Source organism: Polyodon spathula, chromosome 18, assembly GCF_017654505.1.
Source record: "Polyodon spathula isolate WHYD16114869_AA chromosome 18, ASM1765450v1, whole genome shotgun sequence".
Lineage (NCBI taxonomy): Eukaryota > Metazoa > Chordata > Actinopteri > Acipenseriformes > Polyodontidae > Polyodon > Polyodon spathula.
In genome coordinates this window covers 28,200,998-28,222,674 of record NC_054551.1, presented here as the reverse complement: position 1 = coordinate 28,222,674, position 21,677 = coordinate 28,200,998, and the positions used below count along the sequence as shown (strand labels likewise).

At 36.9% G+C, this 21,677-nt stretch overlaps 1 protein-coding gene across 1 annotated transcript in view; it reads right to left on the bottom strand.

Annotated features, from left to right (window-relative positions):
- Positions 1-17,276: 17,276 nt before the first annotated feature.
- LOC121331069 (BTB/POZ domain-containing protein 19-like) overlaps positions 17,277-21,677 on the bottom strand; it is a 47,102-nt gene continuing 42,701 nt past the window's right edge. The window contains exon 8 of the mRNA XM_041278222.1: positions 17,277-20,664. Within this exon, the coding sequence (XP_041134156.1) occupies positions 20,527-20,664 (138 nt within the window). The 3' untranslated portion in view covers positions 17,277-20,526. The remainder of the gene's footprint in view (positions 20,665-21,677) is intronic.

The window sequence follows — 21,677 nt, the reverse complement described above, 5'->3', positions numbered from 1 at the left end:
TCCAATGGTTTACCATCCTCAGCAGCATAGTGCCATTCTTAAGCTGTTGGATAGAGAAGGATCAATTTTTCCACAACAGCACATCGCCCCTCGCACATACAGTATGCATGGGCTGTATTTGATAACGAGCTGAACCAGGTTTCTCCATGAACAGCACACTACAGTAAAAGCTAGTTGCTGTTTATGAGAAATGAGTAAACACCATTTTGAGTTTTAACATCACACTCCACAGCTGTGTCTTGTCAATGTTTTCTTACTCTGTCATGTATCCAACAGCTAATTCATGAAGTTTGTATAGAGTGTTTAGAGTCCAACAGAGACAGTGAAGTACACAAACACATACTTTACTACAACATGATTACCAACCACAATTTGCTGACAAAGGAGAGTGCTCTGAGATCTTGTGACAATGTATTATTTCCCCCTGATTATTCGGTATTCCCCTTAAAAAGAAATATTTGTGCCATTGGTTGAACACGTGAAGAATGACTCAAAACAGGATTTTCTTTAAACAAAAAAATAAACCCTCGTTTTACTGCAGTATTATGTTCTCTTGTGTAGATTTGCCATGGTTACAAGTGGATCGTAGTCACAGTTACATGACAGAGGATATCCGATGGTTTCCCATGGTACCCACATGCTGAGTGACCAGGAGCTCCTGACCCCTGGACAGATTATTTTTAACTCTAGAGGAAGTTACTCGTGTAAAAAGGAGAGAGTCAGTGCTAGTCATTCATTCATCGATGCGATGAGCTAAGAATTATCAACATGGTGGTAAAAGTGCAAAACATTATCCACTTGAAAGTGCATACAGCTGGCTACAGTTAGACTGCAGTCTAATTTCTGTGTTAGATATTTATTGTTGGTTTGCTCTTTAGCTTGAGGGGAGTGGCAGCTGATTAGGACAGGTGTGTATAGAAATCCTAAACAGCCACTTTTTAACTAAACATAGTATTGTAGAAAGTGTTTTTTTTTTATTTTTTTTTATGTTTTTATAAAAATAAATAAATAAATAAATACATACATACCAGTTAAGAACCAGTTCTTGTTGAATTCAAATGATAACGAAGTAAAGCTTTACTAACAGCAGGGGGCAGTGTTTGAGTATAAATGCCACAATGCTTATTCCTAACGCCTGTCTTCATTGAATCTATCATGAATTTAAGAAATTCAGTATATTTTACTTTTTTTTGTAGGCAATTTCATATCATATGGTGTCTGTTTTTCTATTATATATATTTTTTATTGTGTTTAATTAAAAGAGGGGTAATAAATTGTACCTGCGGGAATTAAAAACACAAGCAGGATTAAACTGCTTATATTTAAATCAGCCACTTTAACAAACTTCGTCTTTTTCGTTTCAATGATTTTCAAAGGGAGCTACACCAAATAGAAAAGTGATACTGTGTGTTTTTTCAATGTACATGGATATCTAATGTATGTGTCTCGGTGTGTGTTTCAAATTACATTTCATTGCCTCAGGGAAAATGGGAAATACATAGCTGTCATTTACAACTAGCACACCTTACCTCAGTGAGGAGTTAACCTTTCCTTTGTTTATTCTCTGGTGGCTACCGCAAGGACCCTGGAGCACTTACTTCATTTACTAGAATAAAAATCTGTGTGAGGTTCTGTGCCTCAGGACTGCAATAAGGTTTACTGCTGAGAGTTTTACAGACGCCACTGCAGAGATTAATTCAATTAGCAACTATAAAACAACACACACACTAAAAACTCTAATATACACCGCACACCTATATAATGATGCTTAGATTCATTATTATTGCAAAATTTATTAGCCATTTTTATTATAAAGGGGTTATTACAAAATTTTGTTATTTGTAGAAAGCAGGTATTTGATTGGCTGAAGTAGTGTTATGTGGAACCCGAGACATGTGCCTAAATTAGAAGTCCCTGAGGTATTGAAAGGGTTAATCCCATCTGGCTTTGTTCTAAGCTACATTGCTGCAGTTATTAATAGCAGCCATGCGGATGGCAGATGTGAGAGTAACGGCTGTTCACAAAGAGTTAACGGAGCACAAGAACACTCCTAGGCTGGTTTTCTTTCCCAGGCTTATTGGGTTACCGAAACTCGGATCTACAGTTTCTAGCACAGGTACACATTCTGCACTGCAGGCTGGGTCAAGCAGTGTAACAGAGCCATTCTGTTTGTTCCTCACAGCATTGGCACAGGACACACCTGTATCCTGCTGGGTAGAACCCTTTGTGTTTTGAATTCTCATTCAGGACATTTACTAAATCAGCAGTCCAAACATAACCCCCTTTTTTCACATTACTCCCTGGCTGTAATGAAAATATTCTGTTATGATTTATAATACACCACCACCTGCACTGGACACTAATGAAACGATGCATCCTTGGACCTTCAAAATAATATTTTTTTTTTTCTACCAGATTTTTAATGATTTTTTAATGAAGAGCAAATTATGAAATGCCAAAAAGCATTATCTTGAAGGGTGTATAAAAGTTGAAGAGAACATCCGTTATACTTAACAAGCTGTAAAAGAGCTGCTAGGAGGAGTTTCATTACACGGCCTATCCCTACATTCTTTTCCTTCTGCGTAATCAATATTTACACTGAACATTCTTCAATCTCTACAACCTCTCTCTCTCTCTCTCTCTCTCTCTCTCTCTCTCTCTCTCTCTCTCTCTCTCTCTCTCTCTATATTCTCTATATATATATATATATATATATATATATATATATATGTGTGTGTGTGTGTGTGTGTGTGGGTTTCAAAGAGCTACTCCATTATAACCTCTGGACATATGGAATCCTAACCTCTGGCAACCACAAACTTGACAGAGAACTATATAGCACTTTCCCAAGGCAATTTACAGAACAGTGAAACCAAGGTAGAAATGGAAAAAAGCTAAATTAAAAATAAGAAATACAGTACAGCAAAGTAAACTGTGCATGGCAATCTTTACTTCGAGTGTTGTACTGGTAGTTAAAACAGACTTGCACAGAAGTGTAAATAAGGAGAGTGGAAAGCTGGAAGGGTTCCAGGTGAAATACCCAATAAATAGCTGGTGAGTGAGTATGAAATTGAGGACAGGATGAGGCTGAACTGGGTGAGCCCTGGTGGGTTGCCAAGTGACAGGCAGAACAACTGTGCAGTGGAGCAATAACTATGCATCGTGGCAGAGCAAGGGAGGGAAAGTGTAGTCCTGGAGGATAATGGGACTACACCCTCCAGAATACCACAGGAGTGAATTACACCTGGATATGATTTAATTAGAAACACCTGCCTGTGATTAAGCAGGCAGATGTAAAGAACAGATCTGAAATGTTTGTAGGCTATCAGCGTGAGCTAAGGTCTTTGTGAAGCCTCTGTGTTTTCAGACCTGAAGAGGTATTTAATACTTAACGATGTAGCTGTCCGGTCATAGTAAAAAAAACATGTATATGTTTAGTTAGCACTTTTTTGTGGAGTAGGCTTTTCTTTTGTTTATTTTGTGTTTTGTAAATTAATTTAAAAAAATACAGGCACCGCCCTGTTTGAAACATCTCTGTGGTCCAGAGTACTGTTGAAAATATCCTGAGAGAGGCAAGGAAATACCCGCTTTATATATATATATATATATATATATATATATATATATATATATATATATATATATATATATATATATATATATATAAATAGGGATGGAAATAAGACTCCCATTGCATAGCAGTTTCACCCATTACTGGTTTTAGTAGGAGTTTAATAAGACACACCTGAGCTTGATACCTATACCCTGGGGTTAATCAAGCTCATAATAAAACCTGGAATGGGCTAAACTGCTCTGCAATATGAGTCTTCTTTCCATCCCATTTATTTATTTATTTCTGATGAAAAGTGAAGAACAATGACACCTGATACAGCACACTGCTGAATAACCATTCTGAGTTGTCACACTGCTATCAGACCTCAGAATCGAACCACTCTGGGCTTGGTCAGCACTTAGATGGGTATCACGAGACTGTTGCTAATATGTTAACTACACTGTCCCTTACAAATGCGAATACAGGTCAGACACCCTCCAATTCCCCTCGAAGTTGTTTCCTCCCGCTAAGAGCTTTATTTAATTTGACTCCCAGTCTGAAAAGGGTCACAGCTGGAATGGGATTTGGAGCACATTACAGTAGCTGTTTGCTTATTGGGCTCATGTAACAAAGTTCTTGTTTTTGCTGTCACTGCACTTCAAATGCTTTGTTAGTGAAGCATGAGGTTTATTTGATGAATTGCTTTTCAGTTAGTCTGCTTTTGTTAATTATGCAGGTGCCTTGTACTATTCAGTTGAATAGTGCACATCTGTTAAGTATGGTGTTTATGTGCACAGGTATGATTTTTTGGTTAAACATGTTCAATGCAAATTGTTTTAGGACTGGTATCATTACTTGTAAATACTGTAGGCTTTTGTAAATGTATTGTAGGTTGCTGTATATCCTAGTTCCTGCGACTGTGACTAGAAATGTCTCTGCTCTTTCCTGCATCAATACCAAAGATTACTGACATTGAAATTAGATTGACTGTCACTTCTGTCACAGGAGTACTACGATTACATCTAAAAAATTCAGGGCATGGTGCTGAATCAGAGAACGTGCATTAGCAGGTGACAAAGCAGTATGTATCACACAGCCCAGACACAGTTGCTGTGACGAAGATGGGCTCTCGCACGACAGAAATGAAGCTGACGTCCATTATATTGATTAAAATCAGCTAGCATTTGGTACATTGTTATTTATGTATTCATTGCAGCATTCCACTTTCAATCATACTGTTAAACTGTATTCTCATTATGATGCACCATGCCCTATTTCACTGTGTTGTAATGAAAAGGCATATTTAAGGAAAATTTATTTTCATATACCATCTCCATTAAATAATGATATTTAACTTAAAATAACCTGTTAAAGTTGAAAATCCAGGTCACCATATTGCTTTAAAATGGATAAACCCCGATATAACTGGGGTGAGTATTTCTTGTATTTCTGCACTGAACAATTAACTTCATCTGTGCTGCAGTTTTGAGACAGAGCAATGCCTTCCTAACCTAGTATGCCAATAGCTTTGCGTGCCTCACATGGTATAAATCCATTCCAGATCCTGTTGGTGAAACCAGTGAGCAAACAGAAATGGAACACAGGCCTGCCAATGCATTGCGTTCTGAAATTTGAACATGGCAGTCAGACAAGCTTGCCATTAAAGGAAGCCTTTATGAAAGGCTGGACATTGAAAGTTCCTACAACATTCAGTAACTCAGTCATTTAACACCTCAAAGCTGCCTTTTTGGCAATCAGTATACACACCCCTAGGCTAGACTTCTGCTCTTATGAAAGGCTGCATTTACAGTGCCAAAACTGCCCAAGGAATGAGAATATGGATAGCTGAATATTTTACAGCATATTGTTTTACTATCATGAAATGTCTTCTTATTATTAGTGTTGTATTTAGAGTTTCTGAAATGACATTAGAATGTGTGCTCTACCTGAACCCACACAAATAAACAGGAAACCCTCAGAGACAACGCCTTGTTCTGTGGAATCAATAAGTGAGCACAGTAAAATCAAACACCACCTCTTCATTGACCTGCATTCAACAAAACAGTCTGACACTTAGACCGAAGGCCAGCATTGCCCCTGGTCTTATGCAGTGGTAGCAATCTAATAAGAGAACAAATGAAGTTTTAAAGGGCTATCACACTGGCTGCTGGTGTGACAATAACAAACTAGCAGGTGACAGGAATCAAACACATAAGCACGTTAAGTGCTTAAGTTATATTTTTATGTTTTTGAGAAGATACACATGTTTCTTCATTAAGTGCAAATTAATGAACAATATCACATTTAAATATGATATCCAAAAGATCTGGGTTGCCAGGAGTTGTTTTAGTGCCTTGTTTAGTGCCCTTAAATAAGAGTGCAGAAGCAATCATTCTAATGGTATGAAACTAGTAAGAAACTATCAGAACAATGATTAGAATATTGCTTCCTGCAGTTGTTTCTTGCTCAGTTTTACTGAACAATTATTTTAGTCCTGATCAGTCAATTCAGCTGTAGAGTCTCAACTAATCATTCCTGATCAGGGTGCTACATTTGAAATTGTGGGTCTTGGAGATTCTTAGTAGACAGTCTTCTCTAGTGCTAGTACTTTGTTTTTATTGATGGATACAATTTAAACCTATAAGTCTGAGTTTGTATGTTGAAATTGAGAATCTACCAAATATCTTAAAACAGCCTTGTCTAAAAAGCAGAGGCTGCATTATACACTAGCTGAAGCTTTTAAAATATATACATATATTTTGAATTGCTATTATGACATATGCAATTTTATTGTCTATCTGTATTAAAGTGGTTTAGTTATGAAAATTATACATACTGAATATGTATTGATACACAGCAGAATATGGTTAACGTAACACCTGTTCTGTATTTTAAGTTTTACCCAGCTAGCACTGGCTTTGTCTAGATGAACAGATGACCTAATCTATCCACATTTGATTAAAACAACAGGAAATGAGAGACAGATATAGAGTAACAATAAATATATTGTTACGCTAAGCTTTCACTTGCTCTGTATAACCTCAAACCCAATGCGAAATATCCACAGACTCATGGATAAACAGGAAACTGAGTTCAGTTACAAACAGACTGTCAGTACAATTATTAAAATAAACATAACGGACACCATCTCCACCTGCTGAGTTTTTTTTTTTTTTTTTTAAACGGTCACAGTTATAAAATTGTCAGCAATTCAAATGGAACTATATACATATTAAACAGTTTATAACTGTATGACCTTGTGAAGGTTCAGATCCTGTGCAAAGGGTTGCTATCAACCGCTAAGACCTTCTTTCATTTTATTTGAGTCTTGTCTTCAGGCTATCTGGCAGCACAGACTTTTCAGTGTCTTTTTTTTTTTTTATTTGAGAAACTAATATCCTGCCAAATGTCAGTCTTGAGCACCACTGCTCTTAACAAGGTCCCTCATTCCCGTTAGGTGTTGATTCAATCATTTGAAGTGCAGCATGTTATTATTAGAAGGTACTCTGTATGCAAACCCGCAATCGTGCACGCTGAGGTGTTCAGGATGAAATCATTGAGACATTTTTTCCATGTATTATGTAATGTAAATAACTACCCATCCAATCATAACGCTAACATTGGTTCCTCATAAACTAGCATACAAGCACACAGCAAGCACACAAATATGACTGATATGAGTAAGAGCTGAATGTACCCTGAACTGATATATCAATATAATGAAATGTTATTTTATACATAATTATATTTGATTAACTGACCCTTATTAAAAAGTATACATGGGTATTATTGCCAACATCACTCCTTTTATTAGCGTTATGCTATACCTTGCTTTCACTATACTTCACTTTAGTATGCCACTATAACCTTTACAAGGACTGTCTTAGAGGTACTCTGTAACACAGAATGTTCCACCTTTGCTTTGTGTTTTTCCAATTTCGATCTGGTTCTGTTCTTGGTGTTGTAATTCTAAGAAGTGAATCGACAATCCCCATTGCCAGCATGACCAAAGGCTTGCTAGAAATAGACACGCCAGTGAGAGGACATGCCAGCAGGAGTTTTGTTAGGGGTATGGTTATGAAGTTACCTCAAATGCAATGCTTTAACCATGTAATAACAATAGGTGAAATGAAATAACCAATAGGCAGCATTTATTTATACATTTATTTATTTTTACAAATTGTACCTGTATTTTAATCAATGGTAAACTTGTATTAATATTTTATCTCACGGCAATACCAAATAATGAGTCACACAGTAACACTTAATATTGATATATTTCTGTGTTAAAAGAAAGTGCTGTAAAGAGTTATTTTGTTTACCACAGCTAAAACCTAAATTGAGAGTCCTGAGAAAAATATCCCATACTGGAATTGCATTTACCCTTCTATCATTTTGTAACAATATTGGTGTAAAACTTTAAAAGTGAAATTAAATACGAACATTGTGTGCAGATAAAAAGTTAAATTAAAACTGTAATATGATGATATTTTTGTAGAAAACTGCAGTAGAATGAATGTGCAATTGCATTTTATATGATGGTGTCTGCCCCAAGTCTTATTTCCTGTTGTCCTGAGAGGTAAATGCCAAGGTCAGCTGGCTTTTAGCATTAAAAGCATCCTATAAGGTCAATGTTTTGTAAATAAACATAAAGGTCAGACAGTCTCTTTTCACTAAAGGTCACTCTAATAAAAAAAGAGCTAAGTAGAAATAACGAAGTTTTTGATTGTTAGCCCCTTCACATTACCAAATAGAACAGTTTTTTCTTATCATTTTCACACCTCATATCTAACCCTGGCATCAGATCATCTCAGTCCTTCATTTTAGAAAAGTTCCTCAACTTTTAAATAAAAGGTCTTAAGAACTGTATAAGTCACATTTTTAAATTAAATTGTAGTCCTATTTGTTGTTTATTTTGTATTTATTTATAACATATGTATGCTAAAGGGTCACAAATTACCAACTAGTATATTTTAGTGTAGTCATTGGACAATTATGTTTAAGGTCACAACGCAAAGTTTCCCTAAACAAAGGTTAACTGCATCCTTAAGTATGCATATATCTGCAATGATAAGGTCAGCGAAGAGCTGTTAGCCAAATCCTGCAGCAACTAACCACAAAGCATGCTGCAGTCAGGTCACTTCAGGCTGACATTGTGAGAGGATAGCATCTAAATCTAAGAATGACTCCACCTGAAATGTCAAGAGTAATCAAACCTCATTCCTGTTCCTTGGCTGAGAGCCAGTTCGATTCTCAGGATAGTTGTGCCAGAGAACAATCATAATGCATTTCTGACGCAGTGAAGAGAATGCCTCGCATATTACATTTTTGTACATTAAAGATCACTGTGACTGATACCACAATTATAAAAATATACAAAAACACAACTTACTATATTTAATGGATTATTGATTATTTGGTTATCAATAAATATTCTATTGTAATTTTTTTTACCCCTTGTGCCAGATTATCTGAGAATGTACTAGCTTGTATGGCACTGCCAGAGTATTTGTCTCATGGGCTGTGTATCACTTTATATTCAATATTATATTTGTATTTTTTATTATTTATTGATGAACTGGTTGATAATCATAAAAATTAATATAGATTTACCTCTCCTGAGCACATCCCAGTTTATTACATTAACAAGACATTTCTGTGATCACGGTGAAACAGTTTGAATGACCATGTTTGAGTTTCCAAAACAGTGTGTGTGTGTGCGCTCTTATTTGTTATGAAGTCAGCAGTGGTTTCTCTAGGTTGCTGTTGTTTCCTTTACCTCCAGGAGGGCAGTGATTGATTGCATATGCTATGTACCCCTCCTGGCAACCAGGCCTTCATAGAACAAACACCCGGGAGAGTCGAATCACTCTCCTGTCTACAGCAGGGGTATTTCTAAGAATCATTTTAAAGATTGTTATCTGATCATGTTAACCTGCCATGAGAGTGCACCTAATATGAAATTAAAACAACATGGGACCTCTTTGTAAACAAGATGTTTTCCGTTCATATGGATTTTAAATTCAATTACCAGCTTTATTTTTTTAATTCTAAATTCAATTGCCAGCTTTTTTTAGGGGTCAGGAAGCTAATTTGGCAGGGCATCATAGCAATTTTCAACTGGGAGTTGACCAGTTTGAAGTTCAGTAATGAGTTGAATTATGTGATATTGTGACCTATCAACTCCCTGGCACTGTCTAGCACAGATTCTGTGTCTGATTTTATACAGCACACACAATATATTCCACAATGTAATCGCAGACTAAGCCAGTTTTGTGGGTGATAGAAGTGGGCAGTAGACTAGAATGGCTTGTGGAAACTAACCAGCCAAGATTTACAGACTGACATATTAAAAAAATATTTTACCTAAATGGTAAAAATCTTGACATAGTTAAGAGAACAGTCCAGTTGTGTATTACGTGCCTAAGAAAGTATGACACATTTAACATACGTATACTGATAACATCTCAAAGCAACTCAGGAAACAAAGAGAAATTTGTATGCAGTGGTATTATGTTGCTGTCTGTCCCTGCCGACTGTTTAACAATCTATGCTTAACAAGGAATCCTAGTATTTGTCAAAAGAATGTACACTCTGTGGAAACTCCAGATTAGCCCAATGACACCAGCTCCAAACCCCCAAATCCTGCATACCTTTGTTACCAGTGGGTTATCTATTAACACACATACACTACTCAATATACATTCTACACAGTGCCTACAGAAAGTCTACACCCCCGTTTTTTTCACATTTTGTTGTGTCAGTGACTCTTTCATGCATTTAAATGAGGATTGTTTTCCACTTATCTACACACTCCACACTGTTAAAGGAAAAAAAAGTTTTATTGAGAAAAATGACATTTTAAAAATACAAAACTGAAAGAAGTAATTACAGCTGTGAGTCTGTTGGGATATGTATCTACCAACTTTGCACACCTAGATTTGGCAATATTTGACCATTCTTTACAAAACTGTTCAAGCTCTGTCAAGTTCCTTGGGGACTGTTGATGGCAGCAATCTTCAAGTCATGCCACAAATTTTCGATTGGATTTAGGTCGGGGCTCTGACTGGGCCATTCAAGGACATTTACCTTTTTGTTCCTTGGCCACTCCAGTGTAGCTTTGGCTGTGTGCTTTACGTTGTTGTTATGCTGAAAGGTGAACTTCCGTCCCAGTTTCAGCTTTCTTGCAGAGGGCAGCAGGTTTTCCTCAAGGACTTCTCTCTACTTTGCTCCATTCATTTTCCCTTTTATCCTGACAAGTGCCCCAGTCCCTGCCATGAGAAACATCCCCATAACATGATGCTGCCACCACCATGCTTCACAATAGTTCTTTGGGTGATGTGCTGTGTTGGGTTTCTGCCAAACATAACACTTTGCATTTAGGCCAAAAAGTTCCATTTTAGTTTAATCAGACCACGAAACTTTTTGCCATATGGCTACAGAATCTCCCGAGTGTTTTTTTGCATACTTCAAACGGGATTCAAGGTGGGCTTTCTTGAGTAATGGCTTCCTTTTTGCCACCCTTCCATGCAGGCCAGATTTGTGAAGTGCTTGGGAAATTGTTGTCACATGCACACTTTGACCAATCTTGGCCATTAAAGCCTGTAGCTCTCTCAAAGTTGCCATTGGCCTTTTGGTAGCCTCTCTGATCAGACTCCTCCTTGCTGTCATCCAGTTTGGAGGGACGGCCTGATCTAGGCAGGGCCTTAGTGGTGCCATACACCTTCCACTTCTTAAGAATCGTCTTGACCATACTCCAAGCGATATTTTTTTATACCCATCCCGATCTGTGCCTTTCAACAACTTTGTCCTGGAGTTCTTTTGAAAGCGCCTAGGTGCTCATGGTTGAGTCTTTCCTTTGAAATGCACTATCTTGCACAGGGAACATAGAGGAACTGCTGAATTTATCCTGAAATCATGTGAATCACTACAATTTAACACAGGTGGGGGCCACTTAACTTGGTGTGTGATTTTGAAGGCGATTGGTTACACCTGAGCTAATTTGGGATTGCTATTACAAGGTGGTGGACATTTATCCAACCAAGCTATTTCAGTTTTTATTTTTAATTAATTTTCTACAAATTTCTAGAATATGTTTTTCACTTGGAAGTCGTGGGGTAGGATACGTAGATAAATGAAAAAAAAAAAGATTTTAATTTCAGGCTATAAGGTAACAAAAGGTGACAATTTTGAAAGGGGCTGTAGACTTTTTATAGGCACTGCATGTATGTGTATATGTATGTATGTATATAAAAATGAAGTATAACTGTAATGCACAAAAATGAATACAATGATTCCCCCCCCATGTACACAAAAGCTTTAAATTATTAAAAAATATATATTTAAGGACTTTGCGGACAAAAGACCTTGTTAAGCTGTGTAGAAAGAAGTCAGCACAGTGCAGTAAGAACACATTTAATACACTGTGCTTTTCTTTCTACACAGCTTTTTGTCCATGTGAAGGAAAATGTATGACCTTTTATAAAATACTCCTTTTAAAGCTGCATTCTATAAATAGTAACACTCAAGAGGAAATACCAGCCAACCACGTGTAGGTAAGGCAATTATGCCGTGCCTTTTCACATAGGTTATTTTCAAACAACCCGGAACACACCTGTTAAACTTCAAAGCGCAAAGCCTAAACAGCTGGAAGAATGTAATGCAACCCATTTTTGCAGCTGTGTTCCTTTTGTGCTGATATTTCTTGCAGCACAGTGGTTCGACACCTCAAGACTTGAGGCTGATAAAAGGAGAAGGCGTGGGCTGGGTAATCCTCCCAGGCCCGGCTGTGTTGAGTAAACTTAGCAACGAACCACAACAATCGCATACAGCACGCCAGTGTGACGCAATCCGCCCACAGGCTACAAGAAACACACTGCTGCACAAAGTTGTCAAAGACACCTTTCTTCATATTGTAAAGTATACCGTAAAAACCCTTACCTATAAAATTCATTGTTCTTTTATAGTCTTGGATTTTGAAGTGCCTTTAGTGTGTACAATCAGTACTTATGTTTTTTTTTTCCCTTCCATTACATGTTTGTTCTTTTATTTTTAATCTTAAAAGGCAGGGGAAATAGCTTCTCTAACAAGATTGACCAATACAATTCTCTATGTCTAACATGACCTGGCTCTTAAAGAAGTTTAAAATATAGAAGCATAGCAAAGAGTAATAAAACACGGAAAGCATTGTAAGGCACAGATAGGTAAGAAAACACTTAATAAACCGGGCAAACTATGAATGGTAAACTATAGTAAATATATAGTATAACCTCTAAAAAACATAGGAAAATTACAGTGGTAAACTTTTTTTAATGGGAAAAACATCCCGTCACTGAGTCTCAAGTGTCTTCTGAGTGATGTCTATTATACCTAAGGGCCTGTCCGCCGAGGGCTAAACTGAGTCTGTCATTCCAATTTAACTTCAGATGAATTTGACCCAGAGATGAACCATCAGGAACAGATCCCTTCTAACAGAACTGGCTGAATCCTTAGCAGGAAGTGTCAGTGCTGTAATTTAAGAATTAACCTTATGGTATTTTTAGACACTACTTAAGTTTAATTTCCTCCTTGTTTTAGGGAAAGGAGACTATTGGAGAAATATCTGGTTTTCTGCAATCACAAAGTATCCACGTGCACTGACTAGTCATCAAATGCAACTTAATTAACTCTAGTTATAAAAGGCAGGTGTGATAATCCTGGTAGAGCACAGCTTCCTGTTCCTTCTAGCATGAGAACGTATTGTGCCACAGCCAACAACACAGGCCTGCTGGGAGATTGCAAAAAAATTAAGTTATCAGTAACAAAAACCAATCAACATGAGACAATAAATCATGGGTTTATATGGTCAATATTCAGGAAGAGAATTAGATTGGACTTCTTGATTTCAAACCTATTACCGGTAAACTTCCAAGGTTAAATTTAGGATATAATTAACTAGAGAGATTTGGCAGAACTTTGTTATCAAGCCTGACCCACAGCTTTGAATATGTTACCTAAAATATCAACTGTTCTTACAGCTGCTGGTAAAAACAGTGAGGTTGTGTTCATTGCGAAACTCCCTAGTGTGAAAGCAGTATAAGCCCACTGACATCTCGAAGCACATTCCACACGCAGAATTCAAAGGCTTGTAAAGCTAATTAGATCATGTACAATTAGTACTGTATTATTTAGTTGTTGATTCATTGTTATTTATAATGTTAAAACAGAAGAATATAATGTTAGTATCTGAGAATGCCTTCCTTGCATTGCTCGCTCATTTGCAGCCTCTCCTCATCTCCAACTACTCACGCTTCGAATAATTACAAGTTTTGAATGCATATGGTACACAGATGTTCCTTATTTATTTGCTTCAGGGGCTGGTTAGTGGATGGCATATACAGTAAGAGCCCAATGGTTCTCCGACATTAACTGTCAAGAGGGTTTAGACTACAGATTAAGGAGGTTAGAGAGAAATGAAGCTGAGCTAAAGAACCAATACAACCTGTGATCTGGAGTTATCTCGCATTCCGCAGTTATCCAAGTCAGAAAAGTCAATATTCAGGCTGCCTAATAAAAGACCCTGCCTGACTAGGGATTATTTAGCAACACAATCCCTGTCTCCTGTATGTTTACAGTATTATTAAGGTATGTTTTTACTTGCTGCTGAAGATACAATATCCCAAGATGATAAAAAAAAATAAATGCATTAATACAAAATAACGAAATTACGAATTACATCCCAACTGCTACAGCTATTGTTAACTGTTTTTCTCTGCAGGCTATTAGTATGCAAAGGGGTTCCACTCTGCCTGCCTGCCATGCTATGAATAGAGTGCTACGACCGAATGTAAAGTTGCTATGGGACACTTTTTGTCTGCAGGCCAATGACAGAGGAGTGTTGCAGTAAGACTGAGCCCCCTCCACTCAGTTGATGAAGTGTTAAGGGCTAGTACTGTGACACACAGGGCATCTGGCAGATGGGCTCTTCATGGGCTTGCCCTACTCTGACAGCTACTATGAGGTCAAGGGTCAAACATCACCAGCTGCTAGACTTGAATGGCTCCCACTTTCCTGTCATAAAGAGTACAATCTGGTGTCATGTTACACATCCCTGTTTGTGAGGAAGAGGGAGTAAAAGAGATACAGTTGGAAGAGTTTCAGCTGCACTGTTCATCAATCATTGAATCTTTGAGAGACATCTTCTTTGAAGGCACAATGAGGAGGCAGAGGCAGTCTGTTGTGGTATCCCAGTTAAAACAAGACTTGCCTACAGGATGGGTAACCAAGCAGACATCCTGCTTTCACAAGACATATGAGTGAAAACATTTTGATGTGGCACAAAACGCCTTAGACAAAGTTTGCTTCTTTTGTCAATATTGATTCATTCGTCTCTTTTTTCGCAAGTGAAGTGAATGCACCAGTTCAAATTTCATAATCTTCATGTTAATATCAATTAAAAAGCAAAAATACCCATTCTAAAGGAATAGCTGATGTTTATGACATTCAACCTAAATGCCTAATGGGTCTTAATACTGCTATCCTTAAATTTATAAACACGATTTTTTGCAAACCTCATTTCACTGTAGGTAGTATGTAGCTATGAGTCTATAAACAACCCTAAAACTACACTCCTACAGTATAATAGTAAATGGAACCAACTGTATGAAAATGTTAGACAGAATAAGCATTTCACCTCAACGCCACTGGTGTTTTTATTTTTGAAAAACAGTTAACTATTTAAACTAGAATTTCTACAGATAACTACACAATATAATGTACCTTTTTAAGGGGGGTGGGGTGGAACTGAACTGAACCAGATAAATCAAGCTGTGCTTTCAATCTTGAGGCACAAAAAAAACAAAAATGGAGCTGTTTTAGATATAACAACAGATACATGTCTGGAAATACCAAACGACAGGAGGAATGCCTGATTTCCTGGCCAAGAGCAAAATGCTCACTCCCTCATTACCAGACACCTCCAGCAGAGGAGACAGCAGCCAGCTGCACACCCATTAAATAAATAGGCTGGCTAATCTCTCAATGAAGGTAGCTTGTCACACGCTGTTCAGGGTTGTCACTGGATCCAGAAGTTCATTTGTGGTTGTGAAACACTGCCACAATCCTCACTTGCCTTCAGTCTCATATCTTCTCAAGTGTACATATACACAGTGAACACTAGTGGTAGATTATGTAATTGGCTGTTACCTTAGCATGCCTGTCTGTTGATCATCTTATTATAACCATTGCAGACATTTTAAACTTTCAATTCCTAATTTAAGAAACTGAGTTCATGCTGATTTTACTGACCTGCAGCCTTGCCTGCCATGTCATCTTCGCTCGGAGAATCTATTGGAACAGTCTGTTGTTTGATTACGATTACAGGATCAGTCCCCACAGAGGTCAGATGCATTCAAATTGCTATGCTTTAGTATTAACTGGTAAAACATTTAATACAGCCTTGCTAATGTAACAAGGAACAATAAAACTACTAGCACGTGTTTCTGATGTTGATATTTATAGGCCACAAACAATGCCATTAAAGGCAAGAGGTAGAGCTGTCTTGTATCCCCTGTGCACAAAGATACTATGTGCAGAAAGTACATTTAAAACATTATATATATATATATATATATATATATATATATATATATATATATATATATATATATATATATATATATATATATATATATAATCAATCAATCTGGAGTTTAGTTGCCTAGAAAAGTGCTCAGTTCTCACAGACAAATGGAGCGCAATTCACTACACCAGCAATAACAAATTTGAGAATCAAAGGGAGTCATCAAGGTAGGCAAGTAGTTAAACCCACATAGAAATTAGTTTTATTAGTATTAAAACAATAATATCGCAACAAGTCATAACTACATATCAGGTGTAAATTAATTAATAAGAATAATATTGAGATAAGGATGTTTCTTTTTGTAAATCAAGATATTACAGATGCCAACACTTAAAACTAAAAGACTCATTTTTTTCCCCCATGTTTTTAAATAGGCTCTCCAGGCCTAGCAAAACCAGTATCATTTTTAGCTATCCAATCATGTTAAGTTGGTTAGTTTAAGTTAGATGTTATACACAAGAGCAGTTCTAAAGCTGGAAGATGATGTAGGAATCTGGAATTTGAATGAAGGAGTCAGTCTTAATATATTAATGTTTTTCAGATTTTTTTCCCAGCTCAGACAGTGCACTGAGAGCCACTGCTAAAATTATGAGTCTGGGTTTTTTCGTCTGGAGACAGTGACATTGAAAATATAGTATAGGAATCCAAGTTAGTGCCAACACTGAGTGCTACTACTAGAAGCAGAAGGTTGCAGGATACTGGCAGCTGATATTGAAGTGTTACAATAAATAAGTATGCTAATGGATCGCCAGGATACATTAAATACTGTTACAATTTTAAAACAAGTTTGAGTGGGATTAATCCCACAGCTTGTCAAGCAGGGGTTCAGAGGCCCTTAAGACAGCATGTGAGAGAATTATTATAAAATGTATCTTTGTAGCCAGTCACTACCTTTGTTTTGAACAACAGAATCCTGCCTAGAAAGTGCTTCGGTTAAAAGTTAAAAATGACAATCCCTTTAAAAAATGTCACTAAAGTGGTATGATCCATTTTAAATAGTTAGGAATATCAACCCATAAACCGTTAAAAAATGTGTTTCAATAAAGCAAGAATGAACAAGTTATGACAAAATAGAAAATAATCAGAATTTATTGAGGATCAGGAATTGTAAACACACCTCAATCATGTTCCCTGTGAGCGAGAACTGCATTACAAAGTAACCTAACTACAGAAAAACAGCTCCTCCGAATCAGCTGTCTGAAATAAGAGCCCTCAGCCACAGCTTTGGTGAAATATTTCCTTTGGGTGGGTAATTTAAAATAGCACAGGATTGGAGTATGGCAACAGAAGCAAAAAAAAAAAAAAAAAAAAACATTTAAACAAAAGATAAATAAAATAAAAACAAACTGTAAAAGAGGTATTCAAGTTTGCAGGCTTGTTTTCTGCTGAGGTTAACCCTTATTGAACACTTGCTGAACTTATCATATTGTGTACTTAGCATCCAACATCATGTTTTTAATATAACATCTGCAGTTAAAACATACAACAAATGAGCTTCTTCTGTAACCGCACACCAAAAAAAATTTGCATTTGCCGGTAAACACAGAAAATAATTATTTTATTCTAGACATTTTTGTTCTTAATGTGTTTTTCCTATTAAAATAAATCTGTTTTCTCCCTATCAGATCAGTTCTTTCACCCTGAGCAATGGTTCTGGACACCTGAAAACAACCCACGATGACAATGGGCAATCTCCTGTTCAACCTGCAGATTGGGGTCAACCGAACATAAAATAAACACAGTTCAGGCACAGTAAATAAATGACAGAAATTGTAAATTGTTTTTATCTTTTTGGATTAATCTCTGGTTGTAATATACAGTATGTTTCACAAGGCACCATATTCATCACATTCAAGTGTTGGATGTGTCCACCACTTACAGCAATACAGTCTGATGCATACAAGAGATTTCACAGAAAAGCCCTGCAACACAAAGTGTGATGGTTGCAATTTGGTCTATCAACACATCAACCATTGATCTTTACACCTGTAAGTGTACAACCATGACTATTAATATATGCAGATGGTACATCCTTTTTTAAGTGTATACAATACTTCACCCTCATATTAGCACAGAAAAAGAACCAGACTCTTCCAGGAAACAAAGCAGTCAGATTTATGTTGTTTGGCTGAACCGCTTGTACCCTAATTTGTTTAATCTTTCTAACAAAAAAGTCTGCAAAGGCAGCTTTCAATGTGGTATTTCTGTCATGTCAGCTATTTAAACACAAAATAATGCTAAGGGGTAAGGTGTTCTTTTTGCTGAAGCCAGAAAAGCCAAAAGGCTAAAAACACATTTTGCAACACTGCTTTGCCTACTGTCTTACAAAACAATTAACACTTGTGTTTGTTTAAAGAAACATACAGTTGGCAAGAGCTTGCTGGCCTTTGTCACTTAAAAAAAAAAAAAAAAAAAAACATAAATAGAACGTAAATATAGACCCTGTCTAGCTCCACAATGAAGTAGAGAAGGCCACGTCTGAGAGACTAGAAAACAAACAACCACGATGCTAGTCGCTGGGTCGGAAAGAACATAACATTGTTGCTTCTTTTTCCTCTTTGCGCATGCCAAAGGTCTATGGCTTTTGTCAGTGAAACTAGAAAAATGTATAATTTAGACAACGATAAATCATTAGTCTATTTCATGTACCAATAACAGACAACCATTCTCAGTCTATAACAGCAGATCCTTTGAATCATTGTCTTGAATATTATAAAAGCTCCTTGAATTCAGGGTCCACAACAAAACCCCACTGTTTCACTTTAGCTAGTAGTGCAGGCATTTTGGCCTTTGTCAGCAAGTGTGGAATTATTTTTACTTCTATATCTTATGTACAATGTTCATAAGCATACCATACCTGGATCATCAGTATTATCAGGACACATAATGGAACAAAAATATCCAAATATATTAGCATAACAAATAATTTACCTTTACATTTTGGAATGTATCACAATAGTCTCTCTTCCCATGGAGACCGGTGGTTCTTTCTACCTGAGTAATAATATATACAGCTTTCTCTTTGGCATGACTAAAGAAAGGAGGTTAGCCTCTTTTCACCAAGAAATTTTAAAACCTAAAAAGGAAAAATAACTTGGAAAATCTATCTCAGAATTGTACAAATGTGAGTAAACTGGTATACATTCAACTAATTCTATTAACTTAATGGACCAATAACAATTCGGCATTATCAATCCTTTCTGTCAGCTTTGGTAAAGGATTCTTAAAGTACACCAAATGTGTTGCATTTTTATTTCAGACTAATTATTATTTTTGTTTCGAATTATAATCACAATGCATGTTTTGAAGATTGCCAATGCAAGCATTTCAGCCTTCCCTTTGTTATTCTACTTCAATAGGACAGTGTCACAAGCTGTCGTGTGACTGCACAGTATACATAGCTTTGTCTGATTGACTGTTGGTCACACATGGCATCCCCATGAAAAAGTTATAATAACAAAACATATATCACCGATAAATTTATACTAAAGGATGTATATGAACTTCTTTGAACAAAAGCTTTAAACTGAACCTTTGACTAGACTGGGGGACAGAATTTATCACATGCTGAAAATGCAAGACAGAAACTTCTTAAATTTAACTTAAGGCAAAGCCAAACTCTGTCGTATATGCTGTGTAGTCCCATTTAGATGTTAGCATATTCTTTGTGCCACACAACTACTATAAAAACCAAACATATACACAGGCCATTAGATCAGTCACAATCATTTTGAATACTGTACAGTGATATATGTTTGTAAACTAGCAATGGATCACATGGTAGTTAACAAATTTAATATGCTTGTATAAATCTGATAGAGTGCCAGTCTATCAGATACAAGTGGAAGTAGAGCAACACTTCTGCCCAGCAGAGAACCTGACAATAAAGGACGATGAAAGGGATTCTCCAATGTTAACGCTTTTCTCCAAGAATGCTATTGTGATTATAAACTGTAGTATAAAACCCAGAAATGATTAATAAAAGTGAGGATTTCAGATTATAGAAGCATTCCTTTTTTGGCAAGCTTCACAGGATAATTCCTGCTCAAAATGGGACTGTTTAGCTTTATCCTATTAGCATTCCTCTTCTTAGAAGTTAATGTAAACATGGATTCAGTGCTGCAGCAAATCGATCGACAGGTGCACGCAGCCTCTGTTTGAATAATGGGATTCAGTCTATAGAAAAACAGTGCCAGGGTCCCGAGTGTAAGCCTACTTCTTTGCATATTCTAGTCGGATAGATAAGCAGCAGCTCCCTTTTGTCTCATCAGGACCTGTCACCTCCTTTTTCAGCGCAAAAGGAAGGAACGGGGGTGTAGGGGCTGACCTTGTGGAACCCCCCCACCCCCCTCTTTTACTTGTGCGGCAGGTTTAAGTAGCGGTGGTGGTCTCGGGGTCGGGTGCCCTTGCGTCTCTGCAGCAGATGGGCTTGAGCCCCCAGACTTCCTTTCTTCAGAGCGTGAAACTTCCAGGCCTCTGCAATCTGCTCCACCTGCCAGACAAACAGGAGAGACCCTACATGTCAGCTAATCTGTAAAACTCTTTCTCTTACTAAACTAAATGAGCTTGGGGTGCTCCCTAACCCAGACAGAACAGGATCTTTTCATCCTCCGTTCTTTGTTTGGAAGACAATGAGGAATGCTAATCCTAAATGAAGTGTGCCTTTCAACAGCACTGCTTTTGCATATTCCATTTTCCCTTTGTTTGCCTTAATATGCACTGTGTAAATAAACATGTGTGGTTTTTTTCTCTCTCGCCTTATATGTATTGCTGTTTTACACACTGACAATCCCCTTGGAGGTTTTTGAAAAAAAACTAAAATATATATATATATATATATATATATATATATATATATATATATATATATATATATATATATATATATATATATATATATATTGTACTTTACAACTCCTCTTATCTGTAATGTGATATTTTCTAATGTGATACTTTGTAAGGTTGCTTAGGACGCCTGCTAAGAAATAAATAAGTAACACACACACACACACACACATATACACACACACATTACTGTGCAAAAGTTTTAGTCAGGTGTGAAAAAATGCTGTAAAGTAAGAATGCTTTCAAAAATAGACATATTAATAGATTATATTTATCAATTAACAAAATGCAAAGTGAGTGAACAGAAGAAAATCTACATCAAATCAATATTTGGTGTGACCACCTTTTGCCTTCAAAACAGCATCAATTCTTCTAGGTACACTTGCACACAGTTTTTGAAGGAACTCGGCAGGTAGGTTGGCCCAAACATCTTGGAGAACTAACCACAGTTCTTCTGTGGATTTAGGCAGCCTCAGTTGCTTCTCTCTCTTCATGTAATCCCAGACAGACTCGATGATGTTGAGATCAGGGCTCTATGGGGGCCATACCATCACTTCAGGACTCCTTGTTCTTCTTTACGCTGAAGATAGTTCTTAATGACTTTCTCTGTATGTTTGGGGTCGTTGTCATGATGCAGAATAAATTTGGGGCCAATCAGAT